Source organism: Sceloporus undulatus, chromosome 1 (assembly GCF_019175285.1).
Source record: "Sceloporus undulatus isolate JIND9_A2432 ecotype Alabama chromosome 1, SceUnd_v1.1, whole genome shotgun sequence".
In the NCBI taxonomy this organism is placed as follows: domain Eukaryota; kingdom Metazoa; phylum Chordata; class Lepidosauria; order Squamata; family Phrynosomatidae; genus Sceloporus; species Sceloporus undulatus.
In genome coordinates, this window is record NC_056522.1 from 107494532 (window position 1) to 107517671 (window position 23140).

At 40.3% G+C, this 23140-nt stretch overlaps 1 protein-coding gene across 5 annotated transcripts in view; it reads left to right on the top strand.

The window, feature by feature from the left end:
• The window catches only part of HS3ST5 (heparan sulfate-glucosamine 3-sulfotransferase 5), a 233589-nt gene that overhangs the window by 204850 nt on the left and 5599 nt on the right, over positions 1–23140 (top strand). For all 5 annotated transcript variants that reach the window (XM_042446845.1, XM_042446846.1, XM_042446844.1 and 2 more), the window contains one exon: positions 21578–21716. In XM_042446845.1, coding sequence (XP_042302779.1) covers positions 21610–21716 — 107 coding nt within the window. In that variant the 5' untranslated portion in view covers positions 21578–21609. The remainder of the gene's footprint in view (positions 1–21577; positions 21717–23140) is intronic.

Here is a 23140-nt window from a genome sequence, read left to right on the forward strand (position 1 = left end):
TAAAGTATCAGCCCAGTTAACCATTCAGTCCTATTTGGCACTAATTGAAGTTGCCAGACCATTTTGAAACACAACCCCACATATCATGCATTCCTGTAATCAAAGCTGGACATGACCAGATGTATGTAACCTACATCTGCCTCTGTCCAGATATTGTCATAGTTGGTGCATGAGATGAAGCTGACAAAAGGCATGTGGGCCACTGGAGCCACCTGTGACTCTGGATCAATGTGTATCCCAGAACTGTACATGTGATCTGTTAGAGATTTGTTCCCCACCTACTCACCACACCAGTACAAATTTGAAATGATTCAAATGTGCAGATTAATTGTTCAGCAACTTCTCTGCTTTGCTGAGTTAAATATGCCCCTCATCAACACATCCATACATTAATTCAGAATATACCCTGGATTTGGATTTTTTAAAAGAAAAGAAGAAAAAAACAGTAGAGCTCAGTGTCATTCATGCTTCAGACTAAATTTCTGGATTACCTCACCCAGTGGCTTCATGTAAAAGTTGGCCAGCATGAGAGTTACAATGTAATCTTCAAGCATAAACCCTCTTCTATCACCACTTTCTGTACTGAGTGAACTAAATAGATGTGGCAACCATTGTAAAACAGTGCCCTCAACCTCTGTCTCAAACTATCTAAAATAATACTATGGTCAGTGGTACCAAAAGGTGCTGAGAGATCTAAGAAAGCTAAAACTCTCCCAGCGCGGATTATCACACAGAGTAACCAAGGTAGTTTGACCAGTCTCAGATCAAGTTTTTTCTTCATCTGCATTCTGGCCAACACTTATTTTGGTTTATTGCTCTAAGCTCACATGTATACCAAGGTACTCTGTTAGTGCTCAGAGCTGGAGGGCACTTGGGCATAATTGTTACAGATGCCCAGATAAGAGGTGCTAACCACACATGGTGGGGGGGGGGGGCAAACCCTCTGGAATAGATCTTCCAAGAGCAAGATGTTTTTAATAGTTTTCCGCACTGATGCAAATGGAAAAACCTAAACGCAATAAGATGTGATCTGGCCACGAAAAAGGGTGTGATGGCCTCCACTTTCAGACTATTATTCTCCTTCCTGGTTGAGAAAACCAAATCCAGAGTGGCTCCTGGTGCAAATGCTGAGCTGCTGACTGTTGGGACAATCCAACATGTTGTCAGGGTAGCCATGAAATACAGTGGTAGCTTGGATACTTTAGTCTCGGTATGAATGCTGAAGAGATGGGAAAGGATTCTTCTGGGGACCCTGAAGAATTCCTGACAGTCAGAGTAGACAGTACTGGGCAAAATGGACTGATAAGATGAACTAGTGTGGATTGGTCAGCAGAATCCCCCCAGGTCTGTTTTTGAGCTAATTAGGCCTGGGTCAACCACGGATCATCCTCCTCGTGGTCACTGGCAACCTCACCCCTTCCAAACCAATCACTTCACTTGTCAATCGTGAACTGGATTGGAGCCCCTTTTTAAAACAAATGCCAGCATTTTCACTTTTTAAAAATCTTCAGAGACTTTTTGTAGTCAATAGTTACTTCAGTGTCAGTGACAGGGCAGGGCAAGGGGCAGAAGGAAGAGACAGGCATGACATGGGAATAGCAAGAGAGGAATTCAGCCAGAAGAAAACAGAATTTTCTCAGGCATATATTTTATTTATTGGAAGAGAAATGACAACTAGGTGATTCTTTCACACTTTTGCAGATGAAGTAGTGGAGAAACAGGGCTCCAAATAGAACTACATTAGAAATCATCTTCACAGTATGATAAGAGGAACTACTCTAATGGCAATTTAATGTGGGGGTGCTGGGGGGGGAGAATAACCTTTTTATCTCTTCCTCTAAAAGAAAAGAAATATTTCTTAGATAAACTTGCACTTATATATTCCACAGAAATTGCAAGATTAAAGGAATAATTAGGATTCTGGGTCACAACTGTATTCTGTTCACATCTCAGTCCTTAACAATCTGTTAAATGAGAGAGCTTAACAGAGGCAGGATTAAACTGACTTTCTTTTAAGTTTGGTAATTGCAAATGCAAAATGAACATCATTCTGCTGACATGGTGCCAGAGGACAGCTCGAGCTAACGAAAGAGTGGTGAGCTATGATAAATAATGTATGCACAATATCAAAAGCTGAATGAGATACAGAAATGGAGAACCCATTTCAAAATTTCAAATTTGCTCAAAGCATTTCCTGCAGTGAATCTCAAGAGGATGAACACAGATCAGTAATAAGCTCTATAATTCATAAACTTGAACCCTTTTTATTCAAAGCAATTTTTATTTTATGGTTACGGAAAGAAACAAAGAGATAACACTGGGAGCCACTTGATAAAACTGAGTGAGATGGTTTTGTTTCCACTTCAACTATTTTATCCCTTTAGGGTGTCCGTTCCTTGTATGAGCCCCATACATCTCACCCTTTAAATCCAACAAATAAGCAGAACAGAACACTCCATTTATATGTGAATAGTTTTTCTAAAACTGTTTTTCTAAGAAGGGCAGCCTTGTAAATTTATATCAATGATGCTTAAGTCATTCCTGAATTGTTAAAAAAGAAAGGCCTGGTTTTGCGATGGGTTAATATGCAGGTTGAATATTTAACCAATATGCAAGTGGATAAATGTAGGAAAACATTGTAATCCTTACAAGAAGTACTAAGTGGTGTTACTTTTTACTGCATCTTTCTTGTTGCAGTTTTATTTGTAATATCTTCACTACACGTGTCCCCAAATTGCTGGTGCACCATTCAGTCCTCCCATCTGCAGTTCCTACACCTACTCACATACAATACATAGTGCTCACATAGCCCTAATCACATCCCAATCACATGCACACCATTTTCTTGTTAGTGCACCCAATTGGGATCTCCATATTTTCATATCTGGAGCCAGCATGTTCTTAAGAGGTGATGATGTCCTTTGGAACACCAGATGGATACCCCGTGAGAAAGGAGTACAGACTCAGTGACATGTGTAAGACCCAGATAATGCCTCAATCAAAGCTAAATATGTGTACTGATTGTTCCTTTCTCCCTTCAGGCCCTCTACAATTCCTTTTGAACCAAGTGACAAAGGAGGTCTCATTTGAGTAAGCCAGAGCTTCCTACCTACCCACTGCCATGTTCCCAGCCAACTGTCCTATCTCTTCACCCTGATGTTGTCTTCATCCAATCACTGTTTGTGTAACCCTAAAGTTAAAGCCATCAGCCAGTGTCAATTCCTGGGAAGACCATCAGGTCTTTGTTACCTTGCAAGATAGCACTCTCTTTGAGGCTAGGATCTCAGATATAAATATTGGTCCTGAAACCTAGCCTCCTTGCATACACAGTACACATACAATTAGTTCCCAGTCTGTAATCCGTGTATGAGCTTTGTCATCCTCAGACCCAGTCTGAGCCACTCCCGCTTTCAGTGGTCTACTCTTCAGACAGATAATTATCCCCTCTTTGCAACTCTAAATCTTCCCTGTCCTATCTCCTTACTCCCATTTCAGTTGGCTCTGAATGCTTTCTCTGTTTGAATTACTATCATGTGTTTGTTTGCACTCTTGCATATTTTTAAATAAAACCTTCTTACATTCACCCACACTTGAAGCCTGCCTTAGTGAGTACCAGTATACACAGGGGGAAACAATCCTAAAGCTGCCCTGCTTCTCTCAAGCTTAAGCTAATTTCCCCCAACATTTAAAATGAAGCTGACACAGTTGTGGAGAACCCCACCCCCCCGGCCACTCCTCCCATCTTTCTTTGGGTAACACTCTCACATAGTGAATCACAATTTCAGTATGGCCAGCCTTAGATTTCTTTTCCCACCAAGAGGGCACAAATCTTTTCGTCCCTAGTGTTAGCAATTAGAATGTTGCACATTCTGTGACATCATAGCAGCCCAGCTTGTGGCTGATGGAGCTGAGATAAGTCATTTTAATATTTTGTTCTTTGTGAATAGATACAGCTAAAGAGATATAAGAACTGTGGGCTAGCTACATCAGTTTCTTTATTTCTGGGATTCATTGATTTGGAAAAACTTGCTCGATTATTTTTTCTACCCATCTTCACTGTAATTTCACATCTCATCCATATTCAGTCAACTACCTAAAACTGTAAGCATTGCCCTAGAGGTACTGGTTTCAAAATTCAACAAATAATAACTGCTGTTCTGTGATGATGAAATATGAAGTTCAGAACCACAGCACTGCAGATTTAAATTCCTCACACATTCAGTATAAGGAACAGAGTTCCTGCAGTTGTTGCTTGATCAGAGTATAAAAAGCTCATTTGAGGTTTAGCCTTTGCCAGGGCATTGTTGCTGTTAAACTCAGGATTGTTTAGATACTACAGCTCTAGCAGCTGACTATTCTATTCACCAACCTCCCACTCTTGGACCTTGCCACACGATGACCTTCCCACTTGCTATCTCCTTGATGTGAACCAAGCTTGTCCAAGCTGTCATTCTGCTCTCTTCTTTCCTGTCAGCTTCATTGTCCTGAATGGCATGCAGACCCTTGAGAACTTATCCTGGCCCTGAAATTGCTGTACTAATACTAATTCTTTCTGTAATAATTTCAAGTATACAAAATTATTCTGACATTCTTGATTCATTTTTTTTTTAAAAAAATAACAGCATTTGTGGGGGGAAGCTTTCTGCTAAGGATTACATTACCCCCCCCCCAGCTCAATTGTCTATAGCATTATGTTGAAAGAGCACGTTTTGTAGTCTTTGATCCACGAACGCATTGTATGGAAAAGCATACATTATGCCAATCTTAGCTTTAAAAAGTTCACTACTTGCATTGTTGCTAAGCAAGTAAAAGAAACTAATAACTTATGATCCCCATCATGGGGTGCTTTTTGATATTTCATCATGGAATATCTTCCATACCACTTTGAACAATCTCTGTACAGTCACTATATACTTCCATATAAAGGCTTCTTGTAATTTTCCAATATACTGGTCATATAATAAAGAGCCAGAGTAATTTAGTAGTGTGAGAGTTGAACTAGGCTTCCAGGAGACCAGGGTCTGAATCAGTCATACAAATCTCCTGAGTGACCTTGGGTGAGTCACACTTTGAAGTTTATCGCATGGCCCCTAAAACGGGCCTAGTGTGTTCTAAACATGAATGGAATGGGGCCAAGAACCCCATTTTATCACACACTGGAGCGCCGCCTTTGCCACCGGGCGTTCCAGTTGCATCCCTGTTCCGTCCCAGAGGTCGCCATTTCTGGGGACGCTTAGAAACAGTTCCCAGAAATGGCACCCTCTGGGACAGAACAGGGACGCAACTGGAATGCCCAGAGGCAAAGGCGGTGCTCCAGCATGCGATCAAATGGGGTACTTGGCCCCATCCTGTTCCATGCATGCCCACACGCGTTCACGTTTAGAACACACTGGGCCCGTTTTAGGGGCTGTGCGCTAAACTCCTTTATCAGGGGAAGGCAGTGGCAAACTCTTCCTGAACAAATTTTGCCAAGTAAACCCCTAAGATAGGGTCACCATAAATCTCAGGCTTGACTTGAGGTCACATAACAAACACAGCAAATCATATGTGCACATTGGTTTCCCCATGACAGTTATATATACCTTCAAAACAAGAAAAAAGCATGGAACACCAGAGGCCCTCTAGGTAATGTAATATCTAGGACAGTGATTCTTACCTTTAATTCACTCCCACTCAGCAAGTATGCAACATTATCTTTAAAAAAAAAAAACCAAGGCACAAGTAAAAAACTAGGACATAAAAACAGCACTCAAGGCAATTTTACTCTGACACGTAGCTATATTGAGGATATATGCATATGGCACACAAATCTCAGGCACACAGGCAATGAGACCCTTGTGCCTGCTGGCTGCCAGCCAGCTCCATAATGCAAGCTTTAACTGAGCCCAATTGGCTGTTGCAGATTCTGCTTCTCCTTTTAAAAAAAGAATATGCTTCTCCCATTGTCTTTCTTCATTGCCATCGCAATGTCCCCTTGCTTGCTTTTTTCCTAGAAGCTGATCACACATACTGTACTTGTTCCTATTGTCACTGGACAGAGTATTACTTTAAACATTTATTTTGACCCTGAGTGTGTGTGGAGGGGGCTTCCGTTTGATTCCTCCATACTATGTGCCACTATTTTAAGGGCCTTGTGAACAATCTGGAAATGGGAGCTACTTTATCTTTTGGACTGAGTGAGCAGTATGAAACAACTCTCCACAGCTGGCTTGCTTCCCTCTGCAACTGCAAGTGAGGATAAGGAGCTGCCTAAGATAGCAAAATTACATCTATTCTACATGCAACCCTTTAAAAAAAGCTCCCAACTCCCAACCACAAGATCTATAGATTATTCCCTGAGCTATGTAGACCTAGTAAATAGTTGCTGAGCTAAGCTATTCCACAAAGTAAATTGTAAATGAAATCTACATTTCTCTGCTCTACATGTCTTTGCTGCAGAAAAACCTGCTCGCTTGCTCATGAGATAAATTTAGTTTTCACATTTCACCCTAGAGAGAGCATCGAAGGAGAAAGTCTTTATGGTTTCCAAATTTAATGAAAGCAGAGCAATTATGAGCATTTCAGCTGATGGTGCTTGCAAATCCCTGGGCTAGGCAAAATGTCATCAAACCCATCCTTCCCATGAGAGAGGAGCAGAAGAAAGTAAAATTGTATTGAACAATGAATCAAAGCTTGGCCCACTGGAATTTACATTATTAGTCAATACTTTGTAGGCAAGTTTTACATTATGGGGAAATAGTCTAAATGTTTTATACACTTGCCTCTATATGTATTTTTTATTATTTAGCAGAATGCTTATGAGGGTAAGTATTTAATTTTGGGGAAGTGGCTTTTTGTGAAAGAGTAACTTGTCACAAGGGAGCATCATTGTAATGTTAAATCAGATACATGGCTTTTAACATACTGTCTATACACTACCATATGCTAACTCAGGCCTGTTACAGACTGCCAAAATAAAGCTGCTTCAGGTCTCTTTTGAGGTATGCTGTTTAAATGATGCATGCATCCTAAGAATCCAGAAGCTGCACCAAAGCTGCACTCCAGTCCTTAGGAATGGAGTGTGGCTTTGGCGCGACCTCCTGACTCTTAGGACGCATGTATCATTTAAATAGCATACCTCCAAAGAGACCCGAAGCACCTTTATTTTGGAAGTCTGTAACAGGCCTCATATTCTTTAGCCCATTTCTGGCTCAGTGTCTCTCCTCATGGTGACACTCCAGGGACTTCCAGAGGAGGGTTTTTCAGCCTAGTTTTCTAACCTTTAACTAGAGAAGGCAGAGGATTTAAGTGACCATCTTATGTATGTTTATGCTTCATGGCTGAAGGCTAGGGGCTCAAAATTGGCAAGAATATGCAACGGAAACAATTGTGCAGTGCTTCCTGGGTAATAGGCATCATTCTAAATACAGTTTTAATACAGCCAAGTCACACTTTTTGATTGGAATGTATTTAATTCATGCTAAGGCCTTGTTCACACATGTATGCACCTTATTTGGTCACAGGCTTCAGAATGTGAGAACTAACTACACTAAGAAGAATTTCACGGGTGTGAAGTGATTCACCATAGAAGATCTGTCTTTAGTACTATATTTGCAGTGTTTCATTTACAACTGATACTACAATCAAGTGATGCATAGCATATGTGAACTAGAGTCTCTCATGGGTGGCCACATTTGGAGGTCAAGAAAAAAATGCTTGTTTGTTTGTTTAATATACGTTGTCTTTCTCCAACAGTGGGACTCGAGGTGACTCCCAGAGAGGGTCAATTGAAAACTTTCACAAAAATGTAAAAATAATTAAAATCACCATATAAAGCAATATAAATTCATTTAAAGGGCATACAAAGGTTTGAAAAGATAAGTAAAACACTCCAACAAGATGTTTGATTAGACCCAGATTAAGTTCACCATTAACCAGGAGAGAGAGAGAGAGAGAGAGAGAGAGAGAGAGTGTGTCTTTCTTGAACAACCCATGGCCTTGCTCCCTTTCTTGAGTTAAAAGAAGTTTGTTGTTTTGTGATCACTTTCTGCCTGTGTTCACTATGATAAAAGCTGTGTGTGAAATGGTCCTAAGGTCTGTATTGTTTCATCATTACTGCATTAGCTATGTGATTTCAATCCAACTCTTCTTCTGAAAATAAAAATTAGATTTCAGAAGGAGCACTTGAGTTCATAACCTTATTTTCTCCTAAACCTTTGAAATATTGATACACATAGCAAGTAGTATCTCTATCCCTTCTTGTGCTGTGTGATTTTTGTGTGCTGTTAGTAATAATAGAAGAATCTACATAATTATTGCAGCAGTTGTAATGTAGCATTAAACCACATTTCCAGCATGAGTGACTGTCATTTGTTTCCTTCTCAGTGATTTGAACATATATTAACATTTTCAAGTCTAACTGAATTCCAGCATGTCTATTTCTTTAAAATACTACTTCCATAATAGATAGGAGGGAAGTGAATTTGAAACAGCTCCCAGATTTTAATTAATCTGAAGACATGTAGCTTCTGATTCTGTGAAGCATATCGCTGTGGAAGGAAGGAAGGAAGGAAGGAAGGAAGGAAGGGCACAAGGTATATTGCACTCACTTGACATTCAGTCTTGCTAAGGTACTATGCAGATACAACCTTAATTTTCCTGCATCTGCAACATTTTCAGATGTAATATACAATCAGCCCTTCTTATACATGGATTTTTTTATACACGGTTTCAAGCATCCATGGTTTGAAAATATTCAAAAAAAGTATAAATTTCAAATATCAAACGTTGATTTTCCATTTTTTTTATAAGGGACACCATTTTGCTATGCCATTATATTTAATGGGACTTGAGCATACACAGATTTTGTTATACACGGGGGATCTTGGAACCAAACCCCAGTGTATAACAAGGGTCCACTGTAGTTATGTATTCGTAGCAAAAATGAGTGAATACAACATTAATATTTTTTTAAAAAATCTATATCATTTGTACTTTAAATATGACAATATAATGCTTAACATGCACACAGAGGGCAGATTGTATGTTATTCCTTTGTACAGTTGGCCCTTCTTATACACAGATTTTTTATACATGGATTCAAGGATCCATGGTTTGAAAATGTTCAAAAAAAAGTATAAATTTCAAATATCAAACCTTGATTTTCCAATTTTTATAAAGGACACCATTTTGCTATTATTATATTTAATGGGACTTGAGCATCCACAAATTTTGTTATCCACAGGGGATCTTGGAACCAAACCCTAGTGTATAACAAGGATCCACTGTACAAACTTGTAGATAGTCTATAGTATCTGTGAGTTCTTAATGTGAGGATCCTGAGACTTTCAGTCCAAAACAGATTTTTTTTTCTTCCTAAGATCTGGATGGTGCTATTGTATCATCAATGCAAGGCAGTTTCTACATAGATGTAATGATGCACAACTGCAGATATAAGATTGGGATAGCTGTGGAAACTGTATCTGTGAGCTTACATGTTTGCATTATCAACAACAAAATCATATTGAAAATAACTTTCAGCAGCATATATCTTGACAATACATGTATTTACAATATGCAAAAATTCTGTAGTAATTCTGTAGTGATACAAAACCACTATTTCATTTCTAAAAATGGTGGCATTTTCATTTCATATTGTAAAACCTTTATAATGTACTTATATAAGTGTCAAGATTCTTTCATGAAAAGTCAATAAATGGTCTTATTTTACTGTGATTTAAAAATGTAGGCTTGTGTCGGTGTGTATTTGCTTATATGTGTCTTAATTTGGCAGATTCCTATTACTTGAAAAACAGTAACAACATAAGATATAAATACGATACCCACACAAAATAGATCAAGGACTTTAGCATATGCCTTTTTAACATAGGTCTCTTCTATTTAGACAGGTGTTTGGCTATGTAAGGCCCATTACAGACTGCCGAGAAGCAGCGGTCTACCGCCGCCGCCAGTTGCAGCATCCAGGAACCGCAGCAGCCAAATGGCGCGGTTCCCAGATGCTGCAGAGGAGCACGAAAATCGCACTCCTTCCTGGGCCCTGGAAGAGACGCGGCGAGGTGCTAGTCACACACTTGTGGCGTCACTTCCGGGGTGCGACGTGTGGACGCAGAGCGTCCACTACGTAAAAATGGCGGCGGCCGTGTGGAACGGCCGCCGCCATTTTGACATAGTCATTACGCGCGAGGGGCAAGGTGCGTCAGGACGCGCCACCCCTTGTGCGCAATGACGGCGCCTCATGGGCCAGTCTGTAACATGCCTATGTCCCATCCCATCACATAATGTGCTGGATCTTGCTAACTATTGTGCTGGTATATGTGTTTTAATGAGATATGTTACAATCTGGTTTTAATATGACTTATGCTGAAGCCCTGCTGTAATAAAATGAATGGTGTGTGTTCTGTCCCACGCCATGAGCATGAACCCCATTATATTCAGTGAGGCTCGAGCATATGCGATTTTTGCCTTATGTGCGGTGTGTGTGCCCAGAACAGATCCCCCGTGTAAGGTAAGGGCCCAGTGTATATTTATATATTTATATACTATATTGGCAGATTTTGTGACTTATCCTATGTGATTACTTCTAAGAATACAAAAACTGCCTTATGCTGGACCATAGGGCCAATATAAATGTTCACCATGTTAACCACAAATGAGGTATTTCTAGCCTTGGTGTTTTCTGCACTGAAGCAATGGTTCTCCAGGGTAAAAAGCTGGGGCATTTCCCAACCCTAGCTGGTGATGCCATGGATTGAGCCTGAGAGTTTTTGTGTGTAACCATAATGTTTGCTTTATCTCAATTACCAAAGTTATACCTTTGGATATTTTTTATCATTCTAATTCTCTTATACATTTTATTGTGAGGATGGTGTGACAATTCTACACAGGTTTCACACAGTCAAGTGTCCCCATTGATTATTGCAAACCAAACCAAAGTGTGCCTCTGAAAAGTCTGCAATGACATTTTACTTTCCCTTGTAGTTATTTCCAGCATATTATAGCTGCCTGTTTTTGTTCAACATTCTGCATATCTGAAAATGTCATTGTATCTTTAGGTTTATTCCCCTATAGTTTTCTGAAGTGTTTGTGGAACTGTTAGGATGATGCAAAGCCCATTGGTGTTATAGTAGCCTTTAGATCCTAAAACTGGTGTTACATCTGGTGTAACTTAAGGTGTGTAACAAAAGTATCTTTCAATTTGTGTTTAATTCTTCAACTGTTAAAACAGTCTAATCTGTTTTGTCACACCATAATTCAATAGTTGCTTATATTTTCCTAGCTTATCATGCCTTTCCTCAATGTCTTGTTCTTATGCAGCAGTTTGCAGCAGTCCTTCAGATTAATCACCTTAATAAGAAAAGAGGAGCTCAGGTGGAGGAATTTCCCTGACCCCTTTGAAGGTGGATGTAGATTATCCATGCAGCTTCTCGCAGAAATATACCTTGGGTAGATCACTTCCATTTAATATGCTTTAATTTGTTATGTTTCTTACTTCCTCTGCACACTGCCTTCAGCTCATATTGTATATGGCAACGTAAACTCTGAATATAAGAGTTAGCATTGGCAACTGAGACTGGCCTTATGGAGATATGTTTTTGAATACCTATCATGATCCACACTGGAGGACACCACCAGCCAATGGCAGTTCCTACCCTAGCTGCTAGTCTTGACTACCTCTCCATACAACTGAAGCAGCCACATAGAGCAGCATTCATGACTTGCACTATTGTACTGGATGGTACAACTTCAGACAGATACGGGCCAGATAAGAGGGCAAGCCGATGGTCATAAGTAACCAAAGTGAGGAGGAGGTAGCCTCCTCCTGGAAGGAAATCAACCAAATGTATCTTGCCCAAAGGTGCTCCAAAGCTTTGAGCAAGCAACTGCCCAAAATATTAATGTATTGCATATGCAACATACAGCCAGGTTGGGGAAACAATGGGCCTTCAGACACTATTAGACCCCAGTTTCTATTAACATGGCTAGTGGTGAGGGATGATGAAACTTGCAGTTCATCAACATCTGGAGGACTGAAGATCTCCACCCGTGGCATGCACTTTATTTCGCCAAAACAAAACTAGTGACTTTTGCTATTCCTTGGTCCTCCCTGCTGCAGAGCCAAGTGATTGATTCTCTGGTCATTTTTTGTTTTGTTTTTTAAGTGGAACAAATAATATGACAAAATAGCAAATTTCAGTGAGTATTGATACCTGAAGAATTCAACAGAAATGTAAATTAAAGGGCAATCCAGAATGCCCCAAAGGAATGGGCTGGAGGTGCCCAGTTTCCCTCCGGAGGGACACCACAGCAGCCAAACTGCAGTAGCCATTGGCGCACTGTGACACGTCCGAGATGCAAACGTGGTGCCTGGCGATGCGGATGCAGCACTGTTCTTGCATCATGCACACGAGCCACATATGGACGGCACCATGTAAAGATGGTGCTGTCCATACATATTAGGGTTCTGCGCTCTAGAAACCTAATTTCGGCACCAGCACGGCACTTTCAGCCTGTCTGTTTTGGGCCTTACTATCTTGTTTTTTATTTCTTGACATATCTTATTTTAGATTAGTCTAAAATATATCCTTTATTCTGGTAGGCATTAAGGTGCAATAGGATTATGAGTTTCAGCCACCATTTATACCAGTAATTAGCTCCAAGGGTACTTACACAAGTGCTCAGGGACTATGGATCTTCTTTCTTCATATTGTCATTTATTTTTAGTAATAATGTCATTTACTTTTAGTAATAATACAATTGATAACAATCCATATAGACAGTATCAACTCAAGTGTTAAACAAAATATGCCAACAAATATGGAAAACAAAATGGTGGCCAACAGCCTGGAAATATTAAATACACATCCGCAGCCACAAAAAAAGGAGACAGAAAAGACTGCAGCAACTATAGAACCAAACATTAATTTACCACACAAGAAAACTTTTTCTTAAAATTCTGCAACATAGACTCCAGTCATATATAGAAAGATAGTCATGATGAGAAATCTGTACTTAAGACAAGAGGCAACTGTTACAATAGAATATGGAGAAGCAGAATGGTTCTCAATTGGCAAGGGAGTCAGGCAAGGCTGCATATTACCATCCTACTTGTTCAACCTGTATGCAGAAAATATCATATGAAGAGCAAGTTTAGGCTTAGAAGAAGGAGGAGGAAAGATAGGAGGAAAGAACATCAACAATCTAAGATATGCAGACAGTACCATATACTGGTGGAAAGCATCATGGACTTGGAAAATTACTAAGCAAGGTCAAGGAAGAAAGTGCAAAGGCAGGCTTGCTGCTGAACATAAAGAAATCAAAATAATGACCATAGAGGATCTGCCTAAATTCAAACTAGGCAATGAGGAAATTGAAATAAATATTTCCCATACCTTGGATCAAACAAAGAGCAGAAAGATGACTGCAGTAAAGAAATCAGAAGACTAAGATTGGGAAGGGAAGCTATGAAAGAATTAGAAAAGATCCTAAAGAGTAAAGATATACAACAGACCACTAAAGTAAGAATTGTCTAATCCATTGTGTTCACCATCACCATGTATGGATGTGAGAGGTGGATAGTGAAGAAAGTAAATAAAAAGAAAATCAACTTATCTGAGATGTAGTGCAGAAGAAGAGTGCTACAAATACCATGGACAGTCCAAAAGACAAATAAATGGGTCCTTGAACAGATCAAACCTGAACTCTTCCTGGAACCCAAGATGATGAAACTGAGGCTGACATACATTAGAAAAGACAATAATGCTAGGAAATGTAGAGGGTCGAAGAAAAAGAGGAAGGCTCAATCAAGGAGGTCACATGCATGAATTTGTAAGACCTAAGCAGAGCAGTGGAGGATAGCGGGACTTGGAGATGTCTCATCTACAGGGTTGCTATGAATCAAGGTTGACTCAAGGGCAGCTAGGAACAACAACAAGCATTTTTTCTTGTTAAATCAAGTTCTCAGATGTAGTCCATATATTATAACAAAAGTGCTTTTGCTGCAGAAAGAAAGAAAGAAAGAAAGAAAGAAAGGGAGCTCTGCATAGTTGAAGTGAAGCCATTTAATTGTATGTTTCCAAATCTGTACCAGTGTCAGCAGTCTTAGAATGAAATCATTCCATGGGAAAGAATTCCTCCATGTTATAAGCCATTCACATATATTGCAGTGGCCACATGGACCACAAGACCTGGGGAATAAAATTGTTAGTGGTCCCAGCCACATAGACCTCGAGTGCCAGAGGCACCTTAGAAAAGTGGAAGGTGGCATGCAGTAGGAAAAGAGGAAGAGCATCTTACATATGGAAAGATAATCAAGGAAGCCACAGCCCTGAGTATGCAAGACCTAAGCAGGGCTGTTGATGACAATGATACTTGAGGTCACTCGTTTATATATCTGTCCTACAGTGAAGTTGATTTGACAACAGTTAATAACGATGCCTCTAAATATCAGTTGTAGGGGCACAGGAGGGTGCTATTTTACTCATGTTTTGCTTATAGGCTTATTGTAGGCATCTGGACTACATGGGCCAGCATGGATCTTCTGATGTTTCTTTATGAGTAAACAGGAAGCAGGGTTGCAGCTGTGCTTTTTCCATGGCAAACTGGATGTCAGACTTTGTCCTAGCAAACTTCCTTAAACCAGGAGAAAAAAAATGGTGTTTAAAGTTTTCTAAGTTTAAAAAGTTCATGCTAAAACTAGTCATCCTGCTGGTGAAATTTGCTTTCAAGAAAGGCACACTGAAAAGGATAGAACTGCATCATGATCCTATGGGACTATGTGAATTTTTTTTTAAAAAAAAAATGGAAATCTATTAAGGACACAAAAGACTTGTGAAGCACCAGGAGTAGCTGTATTATTTCCCTCTAGCAGTATGGCTCAACATACTATAGATGGAGTGCCAAACCGCCCCTGAATGCTTAACACAACAAATATGTCTATGTAAATTGAAATGAGGAGGAATCAGAAATGAGCATTGCCATGTCCTTTTCTTTTATATATATAGAAAAATGTTTATTAAATGTTAAAAACATACATATTAAATATAAGAAATTTACATTCAAACCATCACATCTTGAGTCAGTGGTACATTAAACACAGATTTCAACAATAGCAACAAAGGAAGAGTAAAGATTATATTACCATATACAGTATATCTATCAATGTGCATCTGTATAAGCTTTTCTTATATACAGGTAAGAGCAAGTAAAAATAGCAAAACAACAAAATCAGTTTCAGAATGAATGATAGACATTTGTTATCTTTTTTGAATTAATACATTCCAACCTTCCAACTTTTTTCCAATTCTATATTCTCTTTATATCTTCTTTTCTATATCTTCCTTTCCAAATTCCTTCTAATCTCCCCTGTACCACTCTAGAGTCTTTACCTCTATCCTCTTCCCTTCTTTCTTTCTCTTTTTTTACTCCTCTCACCTCAGTTCATCAACTTTCTTTAAATCCTTCCTTACTATACAACATTCTCTCATCCTCCTGCCATGTCCTTTTCCAAGAAAGCCCAGCGTCTCCTTACTGAGTTCTTCCTGGCTCTGTTAAATGTGTCACTCCAGTTAAAGATCTTCAGAATGGTTCACTTCATATAACCCTTCACTTCACTATTAAAGATTCAGTCATGTTATCCACCATGTGGGTTTCTTGTTTGAGAAATACAGCTTTTCTTATGAACATCCTTCTTATGATATCTTTGCCTGGGGACATATGTTTGTCAGCCATGTTGGCTGTGGAAAATTAACTTCTGTAAACTGCTAAGTCTGTGTGTGGTGTGACTGACAAGGCCAGGACATGTATATAAATGTCCTTGAGGCCAGACACCATGATGTGGATTCTGCTATACACCTGTGTGTGTATGACTCAGCAGGATGTGCTAATGGCTTATGCCATGTGCTGGAGTGGTTACATCAGCCAAGGAGATATAAGGCTGTGTCTAAAGGTAAACAATGCGGGTTACAGATAGTGATTATGGGTAGTTGGTGAGTTGCTGTGTGAGTCTGTGACTGAGCTATTGTTTGCTCAGAGAGGAACTCTGTCTGTACAGTTCCTGCTCTTGTATGTAGCTTCTACTTAGCACTGTAAATAAACCTCTGTACCTTGGAGCTGTCCAGTCCCGCTTCTTTATTCCACACGTGTATCTAGTGCCAGGATATAGATACTGAAGTCTCACTCAAACCTTCATTACTAGCATGACACTGTTTATTGTATTTTATATACTGGTCTTCAGAATATTTCTTTTCCAATAATTTATCCACCTGTGTGAACAGTTCTAATGGGAATTCATAGGAAGATCTTTTCAGGAAGCTTTAAAAATGCAGCAACTTGGATGAAACCTTAAAAGCAAATGGAACCTTAAAAGTAAATAAAATACATGAAGATAGTTCATTTTTGAGGAGTTTATTTTCAAATGTTCCATTAGATTTCAATTCATTAGATCTGTTGCTGACAGTAATGAGATAAAGATGGCATTGTCATGTGCAATTAAAACATTAAAGAAATGTAAAAAGGGTTGATTATCTACCTGTCGGCATGGTATTGCTTGCCTTTATATCCTTTCTACTTCTTACCTTTGCTTATACACACACCTAAAAGATGTAATTCTTTTAAAGAGAGTTGTATTTGCTTGGAGCTGTTATATGTACACAAAGTAAAGACTGAAAATGAATCTGAATTATCTCATTGATTCTTCCCCCCCCCCCCCATATCTGTAGCTGTGTTCATGACAAAGTGATGACATTAATGAGATCCACATGTTTATGCAAGGTGCTTACTCTTATTTTTGCATGAATAACTGAAGCACAGTTTCTTAGAGCACAACTTTCTGCATGTCTACTCAGAAATTAGTCCCACTGAATTTAGTAGGAGTCGCAGTGTGTACTGAATTTAAGTTTTCCTATTCCAAGAATAATCCTCACTAAAATCAATGGAATTTATTTCTGAGTAGAAATGCTTATGTTTACTGTTTAGAGCTCAAATGAAAAACCAACTCTTCCAGTAATGAAACATCACTTAAACATAGGATTGCCAAAGTGAAAACTTGAAAGGGAAGCCAAACTGGAGTAACTTGTACTTTTCCTGCTAGGTAAAGCAATTTTGGGGGAAGTGTATGTGGTTTAGTAGTCAGAGCTCAAAAAAGTTAATTTTTGGATTAAAGCCTCAGAATTCCCTGGCCAGTACCACCACTGGGAGTTGTTGTCCAAAAAAATAAATAAACAACTTTTCCAACCTCCTACCTACCCATACAGTTCGCGCTCCAGATCCACAGATTCTTTATCCACAGACTCAACTATCCATGGCTTGTAAATATTTTTTAAAAAAATACAAATTCCAAAACTTAAATCTTGATTTTGCCATTATATATGGGACACCAGTTTGCTGTTTGTTGTTGGTGTTAGCTGTCCTCAAGTCGACTCCAACTGTCAGGGTATGCCAGTTTGCATTGTAAATTGTGACTGGATAAAGGTGTGGTAAATAGCAGGTATAACCATGTTAGGTAAGCCTGCATTGTAAATTAGTAGAGTAATTGGCCAATCAGGCCACGTGACTGTGATAGTCAATCAATCAGCAGACTATAACTGCTCTAAGAGTCTGCTTAGAGATTAGGAGTACATATGTGTGTTCTTTATGCTAATATGCAGGAAGCTATGCTATCATGGTTTTTGCATCTTTTGCTAAGCTTGTTTGTACCTAGCCATATTGCTATGTTTTTTGTTTTGACTATTTTTGACTCTGCTAAGTAAAGCTATATTTTTGTTGCTGTACCTCCACAACCTTGCTGTGATCTGTTTCACGCACCCCAACAGACTCATGGTGACCCTGTGGATGAGACATCTACAAGGCTCCCTATCCTCCACAGCTCTGCTCAGTCCCTGCAAATCCATGCCTATGATAATAATAATAATAAAAAATAAATAATAAGAAAATCTTTATTTATAGCCCGCCTTTCCTTGGTAGATCAAGACAGGTTACAAAGTACATAAATGTACAATTCCACAATAAACAAATACAGCAATAAAACAGCAATAAAAACAAGTTAAAAATTACAAATTAAAAAACTCACATATCTAGCTTAAAGTGCAAGTGCGATGGAGGGGGAGCAGATATTACGTCGATTAGGGGAAAGCTTGTTGAAAAAGGAAGGTTTTTAACCCCTTCCTGAATAGGTCAAGGGAGGCGGCCAAGCGGAGCTCACCGGGAAGAGAGTTCCAGAGCTGCAGGGCCGAGACGGAGAACGCTCTCTGTGCTGTCGCAGAATATTTTAGCATCTGGAACTTTCAACAGTTACCCTGGTCCCAAGCCATTTAGGGCTTTATAGGTAATAACCAACACCTTGTATTGCGCCTGGAAGCGAATAAGCAGCCAATGTAGATCTTTCAGCACAGGTGTTATGTGACTGGCCCTGGAGGATCCAGTGACCAGTCTTGCTGCCATATTCTGAACCAATTGTAGCTTCCGAGTATGGTACAAGGGTTGCCCCATGTAGAGCGCATTGCAGAAATCCAACCGAGAGGTCACCAGAGCGTGTACCACCATTTCAAGGTCCCCCCGGCCCAGGTAGGGTCGCAGCTGGCGTATCAGCCAAAGCTGATAACAGGTGCTCCTGACCGTCGCATCCACATGAGATGTAAGGTGGAGCGATGAGTCCAGGAGCACCCCCAAGCTGTGAACGGAGTCCTTCAAGGGGAGCGTGACCCCGTTCAGGACAGGTGGACAAATATCCATCCCCGGGCCCGGGGAACCTATCACGAGCACTTCCGTTTGCTCTGGATTCAAACTGAGTCTGTTTTCCCTCATCCAGCCCATTACCGACTCCAGACAGGCATTTAGAGGAGAGATGCCATCCTTGGTCACTGCATCAGTCATGGACACAGTGAAACATATTTAGGTGTCACCAGCGTACTGATAACACCACGCCCCTGATTGAGTCCATCCACCTGGCATGCTGTCTTCCACTCCTTCTTCTACCTCTGCCTGTGATCCATACCTTCTCATTATGTAGCCACACTACAACAGCCTCAATTTGATATTCTTGGCTTCTAAGGGGAATTATGGTTTGTTCTGTTAAGGACCCAATTGTTTGTCTTTTTGGCCACCCATGATACCTTAAGTGCTCTTCTCCAGCACCACATTTCAAATGACCTGGTTTTCTTTCTGTCTGCTTTCTTCACTGTCCTGCTCTCACATCCACACATAGCAATGGAATAGAATCATAGAATCGTAGAGTTGGAAAAGACCACAAGGGCCATCGAGTCCAACCCCCTGCCATGCAGGAAATCACAATCAAAGCATTCCTGACAGATGGCCATCCAGCCTCTGTTTGAAGACCTCTGAGGAAGGAGACTCCAGTACACTTCGAGGGAGTTTGTTCCACTGTCAAACAGCCCCTACTGTCAGGAAGTTCCTCCTAATGTTGAGGTGGAATCTCTTTTCCTGGAGCTTGCATCCATTGCTCCGGGTCCTAGTCTCTGGAGCAGCAGAAAACAAGCTTGCTCCCTCCTCAATATGACATCCCTTCAAATATTTAAACATGGCTATTGTATCACCTCTTAACCTACTCTTCTCCAGGCTAAACATCCCCAGCTCCCTAAGTCGTTCCTCATAGGGCATCGTTTTCCAGACCTTTCACCATTTTAGTCATCCTCCTTTGGACACGCTCCAGTTTCTCAATGTCCTTTTTTAATTGTGGTGCCCAGAACTGGACACAATATTCCAGGTGGGGCCTGACCAAAGCAGAATAGAGTGGCACTATTACTTCCCTTGATCTAGACACTATACTTCTATTGATGCAGCCTAAAATTGTATTGGCCTTGTTAGCTGCCGCATCGCACTGAGTTTTTTTTTTAATTATTTTTTATTGAGAATTTCATATATACATCCACAGATAGAAAACAGAGGAAAGAGAAAAGAAAAAAAAAAAGGGGGGGGGGAAGAGTTGACTCATGTTCAACTTATGGTCAACTTGGACTCCTAGATCCCTTTCACACATAGTTTCATTCAGCCAGGTGCCCCCCCATCCTATATCTGTGCTTTTCATTTTTCCGCCCTAAGTGCAGTACCTTACATTTCTCCTTGTTGAATTTCATTTTGTTAGTTTTGGCCCAGTTTTCTAGTCTGTTCAGGTCATTTTGAATCTTTATCCTGTCCTCTGGAGTATTAGCTACTCCTCCTAATTTGGTGTCATCTGCAAATTTGATAAGTATTCCCCCAATTTTGTCCTCCAAGTCATTGATAAAGATGTTGAACAGCACTGGCCCCAGGACAGAGCCCTGTGGGACCCCACTGGTCACCTCTCTCCAGAATGAAAAGGAGCCATTGTTGCATTTTTTTTGCAATGGTCTTTTGCATTTTGATGTACCACTGTATATAATAGGGCTTGAGTATCTATGAATTTTGGTTTCCGCAAGGGGATCCTGGAACAAAACCACAACAGTACAGGGCCCACTGTACTTTATTTTAAACCAGTGATTTTAAACTAATAGGGAACTGGCAGGCTGCTTTTCCAAGTATGCCAAAGACTGACACCATACTTGTGCACATAGAATACAACTATTTCTTTCTTTCCTAGAGACTTGCAGCAGACTGGCAGCCAATATCACATGAACCAACACCAGGCCACAGACCATTACTTTGAGGGGCACTGTTTTAAATTACTTCACAATTAGGTGCAACCCAAATGTTTACACTAGTTCTGCCACCATAACACATGAACAACAGCTGTACAGATGTGCATCATCTGTTTGTGAACCTGAGTGAAGTACTGCCAATATGAGATGGCCCTGGAGGGAACCATGTTCTCTGGCAAGCAGGATCACCTTGTGCAACAGTTTGGTTGCTCCAGCCAGCCCAACACCACCTTGAAATCCCAGAACCTGGGCTTCATTATCTGTGACACAAAGTTTCTGTTCCCTCTTTTTGATGTGTGGGTTTCAGAATAATTTGTAGACAAAAGATCAGCCTGGGGGAAAAACACACTCCCCCCCCCCCCCCCCAAAAAAAACCTATGTTATTTTTTAGGTGAAATGATAGCATGGTATAATTCTGGTTCCTAGTATAGCTGCTTTTATTGCACCCATCATCTCCATTCTCCTGCTACATGGTCCATGATACCACAGAAACCCTTCACTTTGGTACCAATAGAATTTAAAGCATGCCTTCTCATTAGACTGCTTTTCCTGTGAGTTGCATTGGGAAAGATCTGGGGATACTTAGTGGGCCCTTCATATCCTCTGAGGTTTGGTTCCAGGATCCCCTGTGGATACAAAAAATATGTGGATGCTCAAGTCCCATTATATACAATAGCATAGTAAAATAGTACCCCTTATATAAAATGGAAATATAAAGGCAAGTCTTTATTTTGTCATTTTATATAAGGGGTATCATTCTCCCCCTCCAAAAAAAATATTTTCAAGCCATGGATGGTTGAATTCATAGGTGTAGAATCTGTGGATATGGAGGGCCAACTATACAAGGGCAGATTAATCACTTGCCAGAATTGATTGCCTGTTAATAAACATTTGCCTGTATCTGTATTGCCACTTGTTCATAAATGGCTTCTGCTTTCTTTTCCCTGCAGACTGAAGAAGTCCTGAAGATTGATGGAGGGCCATGCTATTCAAACAGCAGGTGTTGCTGAGACAGAAGCTCCTTGTGTTAGGCAGCCTTGCTGTTGGAAGTCTCCTATATCTAGTTGCCAGAGTTGGGAGCTTGGATAGGTAAGTCACTCTATTATCAGATAAGGGTGACATCTGGAATTATAGATGGTTTCAGGTAGAGTTCTCCCCCACCCACCAACCTCAAAGACTTCCTCTTAAACCCTTGGATATAATTGAATAGGTTTCTTCCAGCTCTTTGTCTTACTATTAACGTCTGAAAAGTGCTGAAATATTGATTTTCATTGTTATTTCCATTGCATCTGAGGGTGGAGGAGAGTGTGCATATACTGAAAGAGTTTCAGCTTGCCTAAGCCAGGGCATTTCAAACTGTCCATTTATATTCTGTGAGCACTGGCAGTCCTTTTCAGAGAGAGTTTAAAGTGGCATACAGTAAATATGTCATTGCGGTAGCCTGTTTCTGTCTGCGTGCATCTGCAGGTTGACCTTAAGTCTCAACAAACAGTTATGATGTATTTATGCATCTTCCTTTCTAAAATTTATGAGCAGGCAATTAATGTGCTACTGTGGTAGTTAAAATTATGCATGAGCCTGCAGAGTTAGCTTGTCAAGCTTGGAATCCTACTGCACTTGAAAGATTGCTGCAGGGATAAGGAATTTTAACTATGCTAATTAGCCAATTTTGGTGGAGTTTGTGGTATACTTTTAATTTTTAAAATAAAAAAAAAACACCTTTTCAGACACAATGGATGAGAACGATCTCTCTGAGAATGGCTTTCTCAAATGATAGGGCAGTCATGGATACAAAATTAGGGCCAGCTTTTTAAAAACTTTTGGCCAGGAGCACAGATATCCTCCCAGAAATTATTGGAGATATAACAGTTCCTGTCATTGCCAGCTACTCTTGAGTCTGACCTCAAGGAAATGTTCCTTCCTGATTCTATGCACAGCAAGCCATTAGTACACAACTATCAACTTGCTGTCTTCTGAAATTAATGAGTGGATAATTTATGTTGCATAGTAGTTGTTAAATGTGTGCAGAGCACTGGAGAAACTACCTCATAACAGAGGTGGTCAAAGCACACACACACACACCCCGAAGTTATTGGAGTGCAGTTCCCAGCCTCCCTCCTGATTGGCTATGCTGGAAGGCAACAAGTTGCTTGCTTGGGGCCATTCTTACATGATAAAGGAACAATCTTGATCTCTTCCACTTCACCATAAGGATAACATTCATCTTTATGTCCTAACTTGCTTCCTCTGTGGAACTGAAAGTAGCATACAGCGTTTTCTACTGGTCTTTCATTCAAGCTCTGACTTGAATTTGATCATTACATGCAGATCTGAGGCCTGAAACAGATGGGCCAAATAGAGTGGTGGGAGACTCAGTCTGCACCATTCACACCACAACCACAGCATGCACACATGCCCAGTCCCAATCTGGCCTGCTGCCACAGTCCTGAACTGGGATACCAAAAGGAGCGGATTGCCCATGTGTTTTGGGCCTGAGTCTCACAATCATTTGC